The sequence below is a fragment of the Gorilla gorilla genome, chromosome 16 (genome assembly GCF_029281585.2).
Source record: "Gorilla gorilla gorilla isolate KB3781 chromosome 16, NHGRI_mGorGor1-v2.1_pri, whole genome shotgun sequence".
Taxonomy (NCBI): Eukaryota; Metazoa; Chordata; class Mammalia; order Primates; family Hominidae; genus Gorilla; species Gorilla gorilla.
This window is the reverse complement of record NC_073240.2, coordinates 45,548,252-45,563,526: the sequence shown is the minus strand read 5'-3', so window position 1 is coordinate 45,563,526 and position 15,275 is coordinate 45,548,252. Positions and strand designations below refer to the sequence as shown.

At 39.7% G+C, this 15,275-nt stretch overlaps 1 protein-coding gene across 2 annotated transcripts in view; it reads right to left on the bottom strand.

Moving 5' to 3' along the window:
* Positions 1-14,651, bottom strand: part of TRIM69 (tripartite motif containing 69) — a 31,273-nt gene extending 16,622 nt beyond the window's left edge. The window contains exon 1 of one of the 2 annotated variants that reach the window (XM_004056106.3): positions 14,457-14,651. In XM_004056106.3, the coding sequence (XP_004056154.1) occupies positions 14,457-14,462 (6 nt within the window). In that variant the 5' untranslated portion in view covers positions 14,463-14,651. The remainder of the gene's footprint in view (positions 1-14,456) is intronic. The other variant, XM_019010592.3, reaches the window with a different exon arrangement.
* Positions 14,652-15,275: the final 624 nt, after the last annotated feature.

The window sequence follows — 15,275 nt, the reverse complement described above, 5'->3', positions numbered from 1 at the left end:
GTGCCATTGTACTCCAGCCTGGGCGACAGAGTGAGACTCCATCTAAAAAGAAAAAAAAAAGCTAGGTGTGGTGCATGCACCTGTAATTCCAGCTATTTGGGAGACTGAGGTGGGAGAATCACGTGAGCCTGGGAGGTCCAGGCTGCAGTGGGCCATGATTGTGCCACTGCACTGTAGCCTGGGCAGCAGAGTGAGGCCGTGTCTCAAAAAAAAAAAAAAAAAAAAAAAAAGGCAAAAGAAAAGAAACAAAATAGAAAATAGAAAAACAATCTACTAAAAATACAAAAAATCAGCCAGGCATGGTGGCAGGCGCCTGTAGTCCCAGCTACTCGGGAGGCTGAGGCAGGAGAATGGAGTGAAACCAGGAGGCAGAGCTTGCAGTGAGCCAAGATCGCACCACTGCACTCCAGCCTGGGTACCAGAGTGAGACTCCGTCTCAAAAAAAAAGAAAAATTAATGAAATAAAAATGCGATTTTTTGGAGGGAAAATCCACAAAATTTAGAAACCATTAAGTAGACTGATGAAGAAAAAAAGAGAGAAGATTTAAATTACTAAAATCAGAAATGAAAGTGGGTAAATTAGTACAGATCTTACAGAAATAAAAAAGGATTATAAGAAACTATGAACAATTGTATGCCAACAAATGAACAACCCAGATGAGATGGAAAATTTCCAGAAGCACACCAACTACCAAAACTGACTCAAGAAGAAACAGAAAATCTGAACAGACCTACAAAAGTAAAGAGAGTAGATCAGTAATCAAAATCCTCCCAACAAAGAAAAGCCCAGGACCAGACGGTTTCACTGGTAATCCTGCCCACTATTTAAAGAATTAATATCAATCCTTCTCAAACTCTTCCAAAAAAACAAGAGGGAACACTTCCTAATTCATTCTGTGAGGATAGCTTATCTTGGTCCTAAAGACAGATAAAGACATCACAAAAAACAAACTATATTTAGTTTTCTTTTTGCAAAAGAGTGAAAAGACAACTCACAGAATGGAAGAAAATATTTGCAAATCCTATACCAGATAAGGTCTATTATCCAGAATAAAGAACTCTTACAACTCAATAGCAAAAAATAAACGACCCAATTTTTAAAATGGACAAAGCACTTGAATAGACAATTATGCAAAGAAGATAAACAAATGACCAACAAGCACATGGAAAGATACTTAGTATTACTAGTCATTAGGAAAATTCAAATCGAAGCCACAGTGAAATACCACTTCACACTCACTTGTATTGCTATAATTTTTTAATGGAAAACAGTAAGTATTGGTGATACAGAGAAATGGACTCTTGTACATTGTTAATTGAGAATATAAATTGGTGCAACCACTGTGGAAATCAGTTTGGCAATTCCTCAAAAAATTAAACAAAAAACTACCATAAGACAGACCTACGAATTCCACTTCTAGGAATATACCCAAAAGAACTGAAAACAGATAGTCAAACAAAAATGTGTACCTAAATGTTAATAGCAGCACTATTCACAATAGGCACAGGTGGAAGCAATCCAAATGCACATTAACTAATGAATGGAAAAGTGTGCCATATTCATACAATGGAAGATTATTCAGTCAGAAAAGGGAATAAAGTATTCATACATGCTACAACATGGATGAACCTCAAAAACATTACGCTAAGTGAAAAAACCCAGACACAAAAGGTCACATATTACACGATTCCATTTATATCAAATATACAGAATAGGTAAGTCTATAGAGACAGCAGATCATTGGTTGCCAGGGCTGGAGAGAAGGAGATATGGGGAGTGACTGCTCATATCACTGGAAGTGACTGGGCATGGGGTTTCCTTTTGGGAGGACGAAAATGTTTTGAAACTAGATAGAGGAGATTATTATACACCATTGTGAATGCACTAAATGCCACTGAATTGTACATCTTAAAAGATTAATTTTATGTTGTATGAATTTTACCTCAATTTTTGAAAAAATGGAAGCTATAGGCCAAGCACGATGGCTCACGCCTGTAATCCCAGCACTTTGGGAGGCCAAGGCAAAGCTTGATCGCTTGAGCCCAGGAATTTGAGACCAGCGTGAGCAACATGGGAAACCCTGTCTCTACTGGAAAAAACAAAAACTGGATGTGGTGGCACATGCCTGTAATCCCGGCTACTCGGGAGGCTGAGGCTGGAGAATCGCTTGAACCTGGGCTGTTAAGGCTGCAGTGAGCCTAGATCATGCCACTGCACCCTAGCCTGGGTGACAAAGTAAGACCCTATCTCAAAAAATTAATAATACTAAATTGAAGCCATTTGACTCCGGAGCCAGAATTTTTTTTTTTTTTTTTTTGAGACAAAGTCTCACTCTGTCGCCCAGGCTGGAGTGTAATGGCATGATCTTGGCTCACTGCAACCTCTGCCTCCCAGGTTCAAGCGAGTCTTCTGTCTCAGACTCCCGAGTAGCTGGGATTACAGGCATGCGTCACCATGCCTGGCTAATTTTTTGTATTTTTAGTGGAGACAGAGTTTCACCATGTTGGCCAGGCTGGTCTCGAACTCCTGACCTCAAGTGATCCACCCACCCTGGCCTCCCAAAGTGCTGGGATTACAGGCATGAGCTACCACGCCCAGCCCAAAGCCAGAATTTTTATACTGAATAATATCCTGCTTTGCAGAATGCTATATAATGCCTTCCAGGGTGGCATTTGATGCCTTCCAGGCTACTATTTGATGAATAGCCACCAGAAGTGGCCACCAGAAGTGGCTTCAATCTCAGTGCCTAAAGGTCTAATGGTGTAAATAAACATTCAGTGATGGCAGCTTTGTTTCTATGCCCATACTTCCTGGGTCATAGAAATGAATAACATAGAGGCTCTGCCCAAGAGCTACTCACATCTGGACCTCCACTACATTTATGGGACCAGGACAAAGTGCAAATAGAAGTCCCTAGCTTCTACTTTTCAACTTGCATATCATCTTCCTCTGAAGGATAAAAAACTTAAATATAGACAGAAGATGTATTCTGAGGCAAAATCCCTGAGAGTTTGTCCAGAGGTTACTCTTCTGTTCTTGAGAGGAAAACTGGAGCTTAGAGGAGTACGAACTTGCTCTGACACTCAAGTCATTGGTGAAATCAGGGAATTCAAAGAACTCTATCCTGAAGGCCAGAGCAATTTCCATCTGCTGTATATCCACTTGAGAATTGGAGTATCTAGAACTGCTCTGTTCCTCATTCCTAACCCTGCCCATTCCTAGTTAGAAGTTTATATTTACCTCTCCTTATGGGCTTAGTTTCCCTTATATTCAGATTTATTCTAGCCAGGGGAACATGGCTAAACATTCTTTGCCTCATGATCAAATTCCATTCTCATTAATAACTATTTATATTGCCCTCATTCCATGTCTACATTCTCACTTTTGTTGTGAAAATGCTTTTGATTGAGTCTGTAGCCCTTTGCTCCATGGTTTCTCACATAGCCTGTGTTCCCTATTGCTGATGCCTGATCTCCCCAAACCCGGGTCTTGCCTGTCTGGACCTAATATGGCCACCTTCTCTTTGAATGTTACCTTTCAACCATTCTCTGTAGCCTCTTTTTCTGAAACTCCTATCAGACAGATGTTGACGCTTCTCACTCCAGTCTTTATTTCTATTAATTTCTTTTTCATATCTTCTAACTCCATAACTTTCTGTGCTTTGCTTTGGACATTTTCTCCCATTGTTGTTTTATAGATGCTATTTATTTTGTATTTCTCTAAACACCTTTGAATGAGGTGAGTTCTTCCTGAATCAGCTATTTGCAAGAGACTTGTATGAGGATGGAGGCAGGGTTATATTTGAGGCTATTTTCTTTATAAAACAATGTTTGCATGGGTTCTTTTTTCCCCATGATCAACACTGCAGGGTGTTTGCAATGCAGAGTCTCTCTCTCCTCCATTCTACCTCAGCAACAGACTGCTTTCTGAAAATATGGCATATTTGTCCTTGTTCAACTTCACCTTTCCCATATCTCAAATCTGTATAACAAATGGGTTACTCCAGCTTAAGCCTGCTTGCCTGTTCTCTTTGTTCTGTACCAGGGCTTGTGGGTCATGGCCAACAGGATGGGGTACTTTCTTTGGAAAAGTACCACCTCCCTTCATGTAAGGTCTGCTTCCCTAGGCATCCTTTCTCACATTCCTGCTTGACTTTCACTATATTTGGCAGTCCTTCCTCATAGATTGTAGTCCAAGCTATTTGATGTCTCTAGTTTCATTGCAAATTATTTGTCTATTTTTCATTCTCCTTGTGGTTTTTGACTTAAAGAAGGATGAGTTTCTAAGAGAAGGGAGAAAATTAGTTTTTAATCCACCATTTAAAAACTAACACTTAAATTGTTTTTGACACTTTAACGTTTCTATATATTTAAAGAAAGATGTGTGTGTGTGTGTGTGTGTGTGCACGTGCACGTGCTGGGAGTGGGCAGAATATTTCAAATGTCCTCAATATATGAATTTGACTAGACTGGGTAATGGACTTTCAGCATTAATCAGTGTGGATGCCTTTCCTGAAAGATAACAAATTTACCTCCAGCCCATAGGAATGGGAATGCAAAGCCAATATTTAGCAGTGTTATAGAAAATAGTATGTGCTATTCTTTGCACACTTGAGTTTTAAACTAAGATTGATTTCTTTTTTTATATAAAATTATTGGTTTATGCTATTATCTTTTAAAACTTTAGAAAAAAAAGAAGAGTTGCAAACCAAAAATGGGTAGTTCTTTGATGAGTGATTTTTTTATGTCTTTGTCTGGGTTCAAATTATTGTCTAATGTCCCTTCATTTCAGCTTGAAGAAGTCCCTTTGTCATTTTTTGTAGGTAAGGTCTACTAGAGATAAACTCAGTTTTTGTCTGTCTGAGAATGTCTTAAATTCTCCTTCATATTGGAAAGATAGTTTGGCCAGATACAAAATTCTTTGTGGATTATTCAGTTCCTTTGAAGATGTCATCCCATTGCTCTCTGGCTTCCATGATTTCTGATGAAAAATTAGCTGTTAACTTATTGAGGCTCTCTTGTACATAAGTCACTTCACTCTTGCTACTTTTAAGATTATTTTTGGCTTTTAATAGTTTAATTATAACTTATCTTGGTGTGGCTCTCTGTTAACTTATCTTACATGGAGTTTGTTGAGCTTCTTTGATGTATAGCTTTATGTCTTTTGTCAAATTTCAAAAGTTTTAAACCATTATTTCCTTAAGCATTCTTTCTGTCCCCTTCTCTCCTGTCTTCTGGGACTCCAACTATGCCTAACAGTCCCACAGGTTTCTGAGGCTCTGCTCATTTTTATTCATTCTTTTTTTTCCCTGATCTTCAGCATAATCTCAATGGACCTATTTTCAGTTTCATGAATTCTTTCTTTTGCCTGCTCAAATCTGATTTGAACACTTCTTGTGAATTTCTCATTTCAGTTATTATGCTTTTCAACACCATAATTTCTCTTTGGTTCCTTTCTATAACTTCTACATCTTTGCTGATATTCACTATCTGGTGAGACATCAGTCTCATGGTTTCCTTATTTGCAAATTGTTTCCTTTAGCTATTTGAAAATATTTAAAATAATTGATATAAAATCTTTGTCTAGTGAGTCCAATGTCTGAGCTTCCTCAGGAATAGTTTCTATTAATTTCCTTTTCTCCTGTCCATGGGCCATATGTTCTCGTTTCTTTATACTTGTTGAATATCCGATACTTTGACAAGTATAGTGTGAAATCTCTGGAAATCAGAATCTTCCACATTCTCTGGGGTTTTTTGTTACTTCTTGTTGTAGTTGTTTTGTTTAGTTAGTGACTTTTCTAAACAAATTTTGTAAAGTCTGTATTCTTCGTCACATGTAGCTACTGAATTCTGTCCCATGAACTTAGTAGTCATCTAATAGTTCAACAGAGATTTCCTTAAATGCCTAGAATCAACCCAAATCAAACAACAACAACAACAAAAACCTCCCAGTCTTTGTAAATGGGCTTTGTATATGTTGAGCATGCCTTCAACACACAGTTTACAACTTCCTTAGTCCTCAGTTCCTGCTTACACAGATCCTAAAAGTCACTCCGAGAAGAAAACTTGGGGTCTTTCTCAGGTTTGTTTTTTTTTTAGTATGCACTCAGTCCTGGGCATGCAGTTGGCCTTCTAGATTACCAGGAATATGTGGGTACTTTTCAAAGCGTATTCCCCAAAATAACTCTTTCCCCAGCCTTTCTTTCTCAGCTTTTTGGTTACTCTATTGTTTGCCCCAACTATTATGCCTTTCCCCAGGTGGCAGCAATAAAAACATTTGCTTTTAAATGTTTCCAAACTATACCTCCAGGGTAGCCATCTCATCTGTGAAAAAGTTCTGAGTTAAACAAACTAATGGCAAGCCTTTTATGTAATACTTCATGGAAGCACCAGACAGGTCAAAGCCACAGTTCTTTGGGAATAAGGTCCATGCTGCTCCCACTTGTACTATGTACCTGTAGTTGGAATGTCAGCTGTCTTTAAAACCACCACCAAGATGGGAAATGAGGAAAACCTGAGTAAGTTAAAGTGTTAAAAAGTTATTTTACAGAGATTCAAGGTTTTATTTAATTATTATTAAATATTTCCCTGGTTGCTGTAAGCTTTTGATTAGTTTCAAGTTTTAAAAAACTCGATCTTCAAATTTTTTGCCAGTTTTTGTGGAGGGATGGACTTTGGGACTTCTCTACTCCACCATTTTTTTTATTATTATTATACTTTAAGTTTTAGGGTACATGTGCACAATGTGCAGGTTAGTTACATAAGTATACATGTGCCATGCCGGTGTGCTGCACCCACTAACTCGTCATCTAGCATTCGGTATATCTCCCAATGCTATCCCTCCCCCCTCACCCCACCCCACAACAGTCCCCAGAGTGTGAGGTTCCCCTTCCTGTGTCCATGTGTTCTCATTGTTCAATTCCCATCTATGAGTGAGAACATGCGGTGTTTGGTTTTTTGTCCTTGCGATAGTTTACTGAGAATGATGATTTCCAATTTCATCCATGTCCCTACAAAGGACATGAACTCATCATTTTTTATGGCTGCATAGTATTCCATGGTGTATATGTGCCACATTTCCTTAATCCAGTCTATTATTGTTGGACATTTGGGTTGGTTCCAAGTCTTTGCTATTGTGAATAGTGCCACAATAAACATATGTGTGCATGTGTCTTTATAGCAGCATGATTTATAGTCCTTTGGGTATATACCCTGTAATGGGATTGCTGGGTCAAATGGTATTTCTAGTTCTAGATCCCCAAGGAATCACCACACTGACTTCCACAATGGTTGAACTAGTTTACAGTCCCACCAACAGTGTAAAAGTGTTCCTATTTATCCACATCCTCTCTAGCACCTGTTGTTTCCTGACTTTTCAATGATGCCATTCTAACTGGTGTGAGATGGTATCTCATTGTGGTTTTGATTTGCATTTCTCTGATGGCCAGTGATGGTGAGCATTTTTTCATGTGATTTTGGCTGCATAAATGTCTTCTGAGAAGTGTCTGTTCATGTCCTTTGCCCACTTTTTGATGGGGTTGTTTGTTTTTTTCTTGTAAATTTGTTTGAGTTCATTGTAGATTCTGGATATTAGCCCTTTGTCAGATGAGGAGGTTGCGAAAATTTTCTCCCATTTTGTAGGTTGCCTGTTCACTCTGATGGTCGTTTCTTTTGCTGTGCAGAAGCTCTTTAGTTTAATTAGATCCCATTTGTCAATTTTGGCTTTGGTTGCCCTTGCTTTTGGTGTTTTAGACATGAAGTCCTCGCCCATGCCTATGTCCTGAATGGTAATGCGTAGGTTTTCTTCTAGGGTTTTTATGGTTTTAGGTCTAATGTTTAAGTCTTTAATCCATCTTGAATTACTTTTTGTATAAGGTGTAGGGAAGGGATCCAGTTCCAGCTTTCTACATATGGCTAGCCAGTTTTCCAAGCATCATTTATTAAATAGGGAATCCTTTCCCCATTGCTTGTTTTTCTCAGGTTTGCCAAAGGTCAGATAGTTGTAGATACGCGGCATTATTTCTGAGGGCTCTGTTCTGTTCCATTGATCTATATCTCTGTTTTGGTACCAGTACCATGCTGTTTTGGTTACTGTAGCCTTGTAGTATAGTTTGAAGTCAGGTAGCATGATGCCTCTAGCTTTGTACTTTTGGCTTAGGATTGACTTGGCAATGCGGGCTCTTTGTTGGTTCCATATGAACTTTAAAGTAGTTTTTTCCAATTCTGTGAAGAAAGTCATTGGTAGCTTGGGATGGCATTGAATCTATAAATTACCTTGGGCAGTATGGCCATTTTCACAATACTGATTCTTCCTATCCATGAGCATGGAATGTTCTTCCATTTGTTTGTGTCCTCTTTTATTTCATTGAGCAGTGGTTTGTAGTTCTCCTTGAAGAGGTCCTTCACATCCCTTGTAAGTTGGATTCCTAGGTATTTTATTCTCTTTGAAGCAATTATGAATGGGAGTTCACTCATGATTTGGCTCTCTGTTTGTCTGTTATTGGTGTATAAGAATGCTTGTGATTTTTGTACATTGATTTTGTATCCTGAGACTTTGCTGAAGTTGCTTATCAGCTTAAGGAGATTTTGGGCTGAGACAATGGGGTTTTCTAGATATACAATCATGTCATCTGCAAACAGGGACAATTTGGCTTCCTCTTTTCCTAATTGAATATCCTTTATTTCCTTCTCCTGCCTAATTGCCCTAGCCAGAACTTTCAACACTACGTTGAATAGGAGTGGTGAGAGAGGGCATCCCTGTCTTGTGCCAGTTTTCAAAGGGAATGCTTCCAGTTTTTGCCCATTCAGTATGATATTGGCTGTGGGTTTGTCATAGATAGCTCTTATTATTTTGAGATACGTCCCATCAATACCTAATTTATTGAGAGTTTTTAGCATGAAGGGTTGTTGAATTTTGTCAAAGGCCTTTTCTGCATCTATTGAGATAATCATGTGGTTTTTGTCTTTGGTTCTGTTTATATGCTGGATTACATTTATTGATTTGCGTATATTGAACCAGCCTTGCATCCCAGGGATGAAGCCCACTTGATCATGGTGGATAAGCTTTTTGATGTGCTGCTGGATTCGGTTTGCCAGTATTTTATTGAGGATTTTTGCATCAATGTTCATCAAGGATATTGGTCTAAAATTCTCCTTTTTGGTTGTGTCTCTGCCCAGCTTTGGTATCAGGATGATGCTGGCCTCATAAAATGAGTTAGGGAGGATTCCCTCTTTTTCTATTGATTGGAATAGCTTCAGAAGGAATGGTTCCAGTTCCTCCTTGTACCTCTGGTAGAATTCGGCTGTGAATCCATCTGGTCCTGGACTCTTTTTCGTTGGTAAGCTATTGATTATTGCCACAATTTCAGAGCCTGTTATTTGTCTATTCAGAGATTCAACTTCTTCCTGGTTTAGTCTTGGGAGGGTGTATGTGTTGAGGAATTTATCCATTTCTTCTAGATTTTCTAGTTTATTTGCATAGAGGTGTTTGTAGTATTCTCTGATGGTAGTTTGTATTTCTGTGGGATCAGTGGTGATATCCCCTTTATCATTTTTTATTACTTCTATTTGATTCTTCTCTCTTTTCTTCTTTATTAGTCTTGCTAGCGGTCTGTCAATTTTGTTGATCCTTTCAAAAAACCAGCTCCTGGATTCATTAATTTTTTGAAGGGTTTTTTGTGTCTCTTTTTCCTTCAGTTCTGCTCTGATTTTAGTTATTTCTTGCCTTCTGCTAGCTTTTGAATGTATTTGCTCTTGCTTTTCTAGTTCTTTTAATTGTGATGTTAGGGTGTCAATTTTTTATCTTTCCTACTTTCTCTTGTGGGCATTTAGTGCTATAAATTTCCCTCTACACACTGCTTTGAATGTGTCCCAGAGATTCTGGTATGTTGTGTCTTTGTTCTCATTGGTTTCAAAGAACATCTTTATTTCTGCCTTCATTTTGTTATGTACCCAGTAGTCATTCAGGAGCAGGTTGTTCAGTTTCCATGTAGTTGAGCGGTTTTGAGTGAGTTTCTTAATCCTGAGTTCTAGTTTGATTGCACTGTGGTCTGAGAGACAGTTTGTTATAATTTCTGTTCTTTTACATTTGTTGAGGAGAGCTTTACTTCCAACTATGTGGTCAATTTTGGAATAGGTGTGGTGTGGTGCTGAAAAAAATGTATATTCTGTTGATTTGGGGTGGAGAGTTCTGTGGATGTCTATTAGGTCTGCTTGGTGCAGAGCTGAGTTCAATTCCTGGGTATCCTTGTTAACTTTCTGTCTCGTTGATCTGTCTAATGTTGGCAGTGGGGTGTTAAAATCTGCCATTATTCTTGTGTGGGAGTCTAAGTCTCTTTGTAGGTCACTCAGGACTTGCTTTATGAATCTGGGTGCTCCTGTATTGGGTGCATATATATTTAGGATAGTTAGCTCTTCTTGTTGAATTGACCCCTTTACCATTATGTAATGGCCTTCTTTGTCTCTTTTGATCTTTGTTGGTTTAAAGTCTGTTTTATCAGAGGCTAGGATTGCAACCCCTGCCTTTTTTTGTTTTCCATTTGCTTGATAGATCTTCCTCCATCCTTTTATTTTGAGCCTATGTGTGTCTCTGCACGTGAGATGGGTTTCCTGAATACAGCAAGCTCCATCAGCTCCTTTAAGCACTTCTCTGTATTGGTTATTCTAGTTATACATTCGTCTAAATTTTTGTCAAAGTTTTTAACTTCTTTGCCTTTGGTTTGAATTTCCTCCTGTAGCTTGGAGTAGTTTGATCGTCTGAAACCTTCTTCTCTCAGCTTGTCAAAGTCATTCTCCATCCAGCTTTGTTCTGTTGCTGGTGAGGAACTGCGTTCCTTTGGAGGAAGAGAGGCGCTCTGCTTTTTAGAGTTTCCAGGTTTTCTGCTCTGTTTTTTCCCCATCTTTGTGGTCTTATCTACTTTTGGTCTTTGACGATGGTGATGTACAGATGGGTTTTTGGTATGGATGTCCTTTCTGTGTGTTAGCTTTCCTTCTAAGAGACAGGACCCTCAGCTGCAGGTCTGTTGGAGTTTGCTAGAGGTCCACTCCAGACCCTGTTTGCCTGGGTATCAGCAGCAGTGGCTGCAGAACAGCAGATTTTCGTGAACCGCGAATGCTGCTGTCTAATCATTCCTCTGGAAGTTTTGTCTCAGAGGAGTACCCAGCCGTGTGAGGTGTCAGTCTTCCCCTACTGGGGGGTGCCTCCCAGTTAGGCTGCTAGGGGGTCAGGGGTCAGGGACCCACTTGAGGAGGCAGTCCGCCCGTTCTCAGATCTCCAGCTGCGTGCTGGGAGGACCACTGCTCTCTTCAAAGCTGTCAGACAGGGACATTTAAGTCTGCAGAGGTTACTGATGTCTTTTTGTTTGTCCGTGCCCTGCCCCCAGAGGTGGAGCCTACAGAGGCAGGCAGGCCTCCTTGAGCTGTGGTGGGCTCCACCCAGTTCGAGCTTCCTGGCTGCTTTGTTTACCTAAGCAAGCCTGGACAATTGTGGGCGCCCCTCCCCCAGCCTCGCTGCCGCCTTGCGGTTTGATCTCAGACTGCTGTGCTAGCAATCAGCGAGACTCCATGGGCGTAGGGCCCTCCGAGCCGGGTGCAGGATATAATCTCCTGGTGCACCGTTCTTTAAGCCCGTCGGAAAAGCACAGTATTAGGGTGGGAGTGACCCAATTTTCCAGGTGCCGTCTGTCACCCCTTTCTTTGACTAGGAAAGGGAACTCCCTGACCCCTTGCGCTTCCCGAGTGAGGCAATGCCTCGCCCTGCTTCGGCTCACGCACGGTGCACTGCACCCACTGTTCTGCACCCACTGTCTGGCACTCCCTAGTGAGATGAACCCAGTACCTCAGATGGAAATGCAGAAATCACCCGTCTTCTGCATTGCTCACGCTGGGAGCTGTAGACCAGAACTGTTCCTATTCAGCCATCTTGGCTGCCCCCTCCGTGTGTTTTTAAAGTATACTTAAAGTATATAGTGGTTACCAAGGCAGGGCAAAGAGGAATGGGAAGTGACTGATAATGGGTATGGAATTTCTTTTGGGGATAATGAAAATGTTCTGGAATTAGATAGTGGTGATAATTGTACAACTTTGTGAATATGCTATAAATCACTGAATTGTAAACTTCAAAAGGGTGAGTTATATGATATGAAAATATATTTAATGTTATTAATTGTTGATATTATATGATTGACTGGTTTTGTATGGTTAATTCTTCTTGCTAGCTGAGGGTTTGCCAATTCCCCTGACTTTCAATAATATATCCTTTTCTGTAAAACAAGGGATTAATTATATTAGCTAATATTTACTGAGCATTCACTGTGGAAGAGGATTTACATACATTATTTCATTTAATCTCAGAACAACCCCATGAAATAGGTATTATTACCACATATTTTAAGGAAACTGAAGCTTAGATTGCTTAAAGTATCTTCCCAGAGTCACAATTATTAAGTAGTGGGTCCCAGATTTGAACTCTTTATTTGACCCCAAAGCCTATTAACCATTGAGTCAGCAGAGAGCCCATCAATATGTTTTGTGGAATTGAATTTATTAAATGGATCAAATTTGTGAAGCAAAATATCTGCAATAACTTCCTACTGCTCTAGAGGGAGCTATAGAATTGGAAACCAAAGGAGAGTCTAAAATTTCTGGACCTGGAAATCTTTTAGGAAACACATCTACTGCCAGCCCCTTTTAGGGGAAGAAGTCTAAACTTAAGGCAGAGAGAGAGAAACTCGAGTCAGGAATTGATATTCATCCTTATAAAGCCCTGGCTGGCAGGAATCACTTTATAAGAAAGCACATCAGCAGGTCGCGATGGCCCAGGCCTGTAATCTTAGCCTCACTTTGGGAGGCCAAGGCAGGAGGATCACCTGAGGTCAGGAGTTCGAGACAAGCCTGGGTAACGTGGTGAGACCTCATCTCTACTAAAAAAAAAAAAAAATACAAAAATTAGCCAGGCGTGGTGGTGCGCCCCTGTAGTCCCAGCTATTTGGGAGGCTGAGGCATGAGAATCACTTGAACCCTGGAAGCAGAGGTTGCAGCGAGCTGAGATGGTGCCACTGCACTCCAGCCTGGGCAACAGAGTGAGACTTTGTCCTAAAAAAAAAAAAAAAGGAAGAAAGAAAGTATGTATCTTCCTCCTTCAGTTCACTGTGCACATTCTCAAAGAGCAGAGAAAAGGCAAAGAGCTATGAAGTCCATGGAAGTTTGCATAAGAAATCCTTAATTTTTACCAGAGATTTTTTTTTTCCTGAGAAGTTTTGTGTTGTAAATTTTTGAAATCATGGTTAAGATATCTAAGGAGAGTTCATTTGTTGCTTTTCAACCTTTATTCCTTCAAAGTAATTTTTAAACTTTGATGGGCAGTTTTTATGAAGAATTAACTTTGAGAGCATAAAAATACAGTTCATCCACAGAGACAAACTATATAGCACAGCCAGCTTAAACCTAAGAGCAAGACACACTCCTGCTTCACGAGTCATGCCATTTGCACATAAGAAGGCAAGATTTGGAACTTTCTGACTTCTTGGAGCTTCCCAGAGTTGAAAGAAATTTTAAGCCATTTAATTCACTCCTTTCCAACCTCTGCCTGAACATCTGAAGTAATGGGAAACTCACTATCACACAAACAATTTTTTTACTATTATGGAAAAGTGTCTATTTTCACTGACTTGGCCTTAAAGTAATAAGAATGTAGTAGGTTTAGGCAATACTGTTTATTTTTGCCCTAGAAATTATAAACAAAATGCTTATAGCCCTGTTTGCTTCAATAGCTAAGCACAGAGATGAGTAGCAGCAAACCTAAAGGTCCTATGATAGAGGAAATTAGAAACTGATCTTAATGATTAATATAATGAAATTAAACTTTATAAGATGTGGAAACTAGTGGAAATGGATGATAACTCAGGATTCAAGGGCCTCTGAAAAACCCTTAGTGAGTTTTTCAAGCTTTCATGTAGTAAATAACCATTTTCTTTTGTCTGACAATCAGGAAAACACTAAGTTCAGAAGAACATAACTTCCTTTATTTTAGCTCTGAAGAGGTCTTAAAGGAAGAATTCAATTAAAAATGTTTACTATCTGAGTATCAACTCTGCCTTAAATATAAAATAATCAAATGTGAAGGTATTGTAAGCAAACCAAGTTATACATAATAATTTTTAAATCTAAAATAAAATGATTACATTGATAATGAAAGTAAATTGTATATAGTATATAGTTTATTTTTTCTCAAAATGTTTTGGTGGATTTCATTACTTTCCTACCAGCTTCTCTAGTCTAAATTATCAGTTATTCCAAGGCTTGGAGAGAGTATAGTAGCTACCAGCTGTCACAAGTTAAATACTTCCCTTCATGAATTTCCTTTTGTGCTCCCAAATCCATATCCTCTTCTATGATCCTGTTTTCCACACTATTCCTAGAAGCCCTGCTAAGTAAAAAAAAAAAAAAGGGTCACTCGCCTCCATGAAGCTTCAGCCCACCAAGGGGCAGAGGCAGGCACTTGAATCAGAGCTCAGCAGGCCCAGGATGGCTGCAGACTGGGAGTCAGGGACCTTTTAGTTTTCAAGGAATGGGCTCAGAGCATGACTAAAGGAAGAAAAGTTCAGGAGTTGGAGAGAAGCGGCAAGGCCAGAGTGAGGTCTGGCAGATTCCGTGACAGTTTGTCAGTTAACTTTGATCATCATTTGCTTAAGAGAAAGAGAAACCCTCATTAGAATACCCTACCTGCCCAACTTTTCTTTTGTAGGAGGCAAGGGCAGCTCATTTAGATTCGAGTTAGTAGTCTAATCTTAAGGTTCATAGCTCCCCATTTCTGAACTAAGGATGCTCTATGAAAGAGGAAATACACGTCAGCAGCAGCCTATATTAAGCCTAACTCGTGAAAAATAACCACCTCACCCCTGTTCATGATCCCATCACACCATCAAGACACCAGCTGAGTGGCTTTAATAGAGAGCTAGTTCACCTCTCATATTCCAATGAAGCAGCCCTGATTTTATCTCTGAGACAGTAACACAGGCCTGGGAAACACCAGGCCCTAAGAAAGCAGGATGAAAAAAGCTTCATTTCATACAGCTTTCTTCAGCAGTTTTAGCGCGCAGAGAGATGTACCAACACTGTGCTCCTGAGTGACTTATAAAGAGCCACCACAGAGCCAAACAGTTTTTCTTACAGTAATTCCTCTAATTCAGTATGATTTCTTGCACGTCTAGCTCCTGCCTAGCAGTCCAGACTTAATGACCACAGCTCTTTCCCCGGTGTTTGGGATCACCCAAATA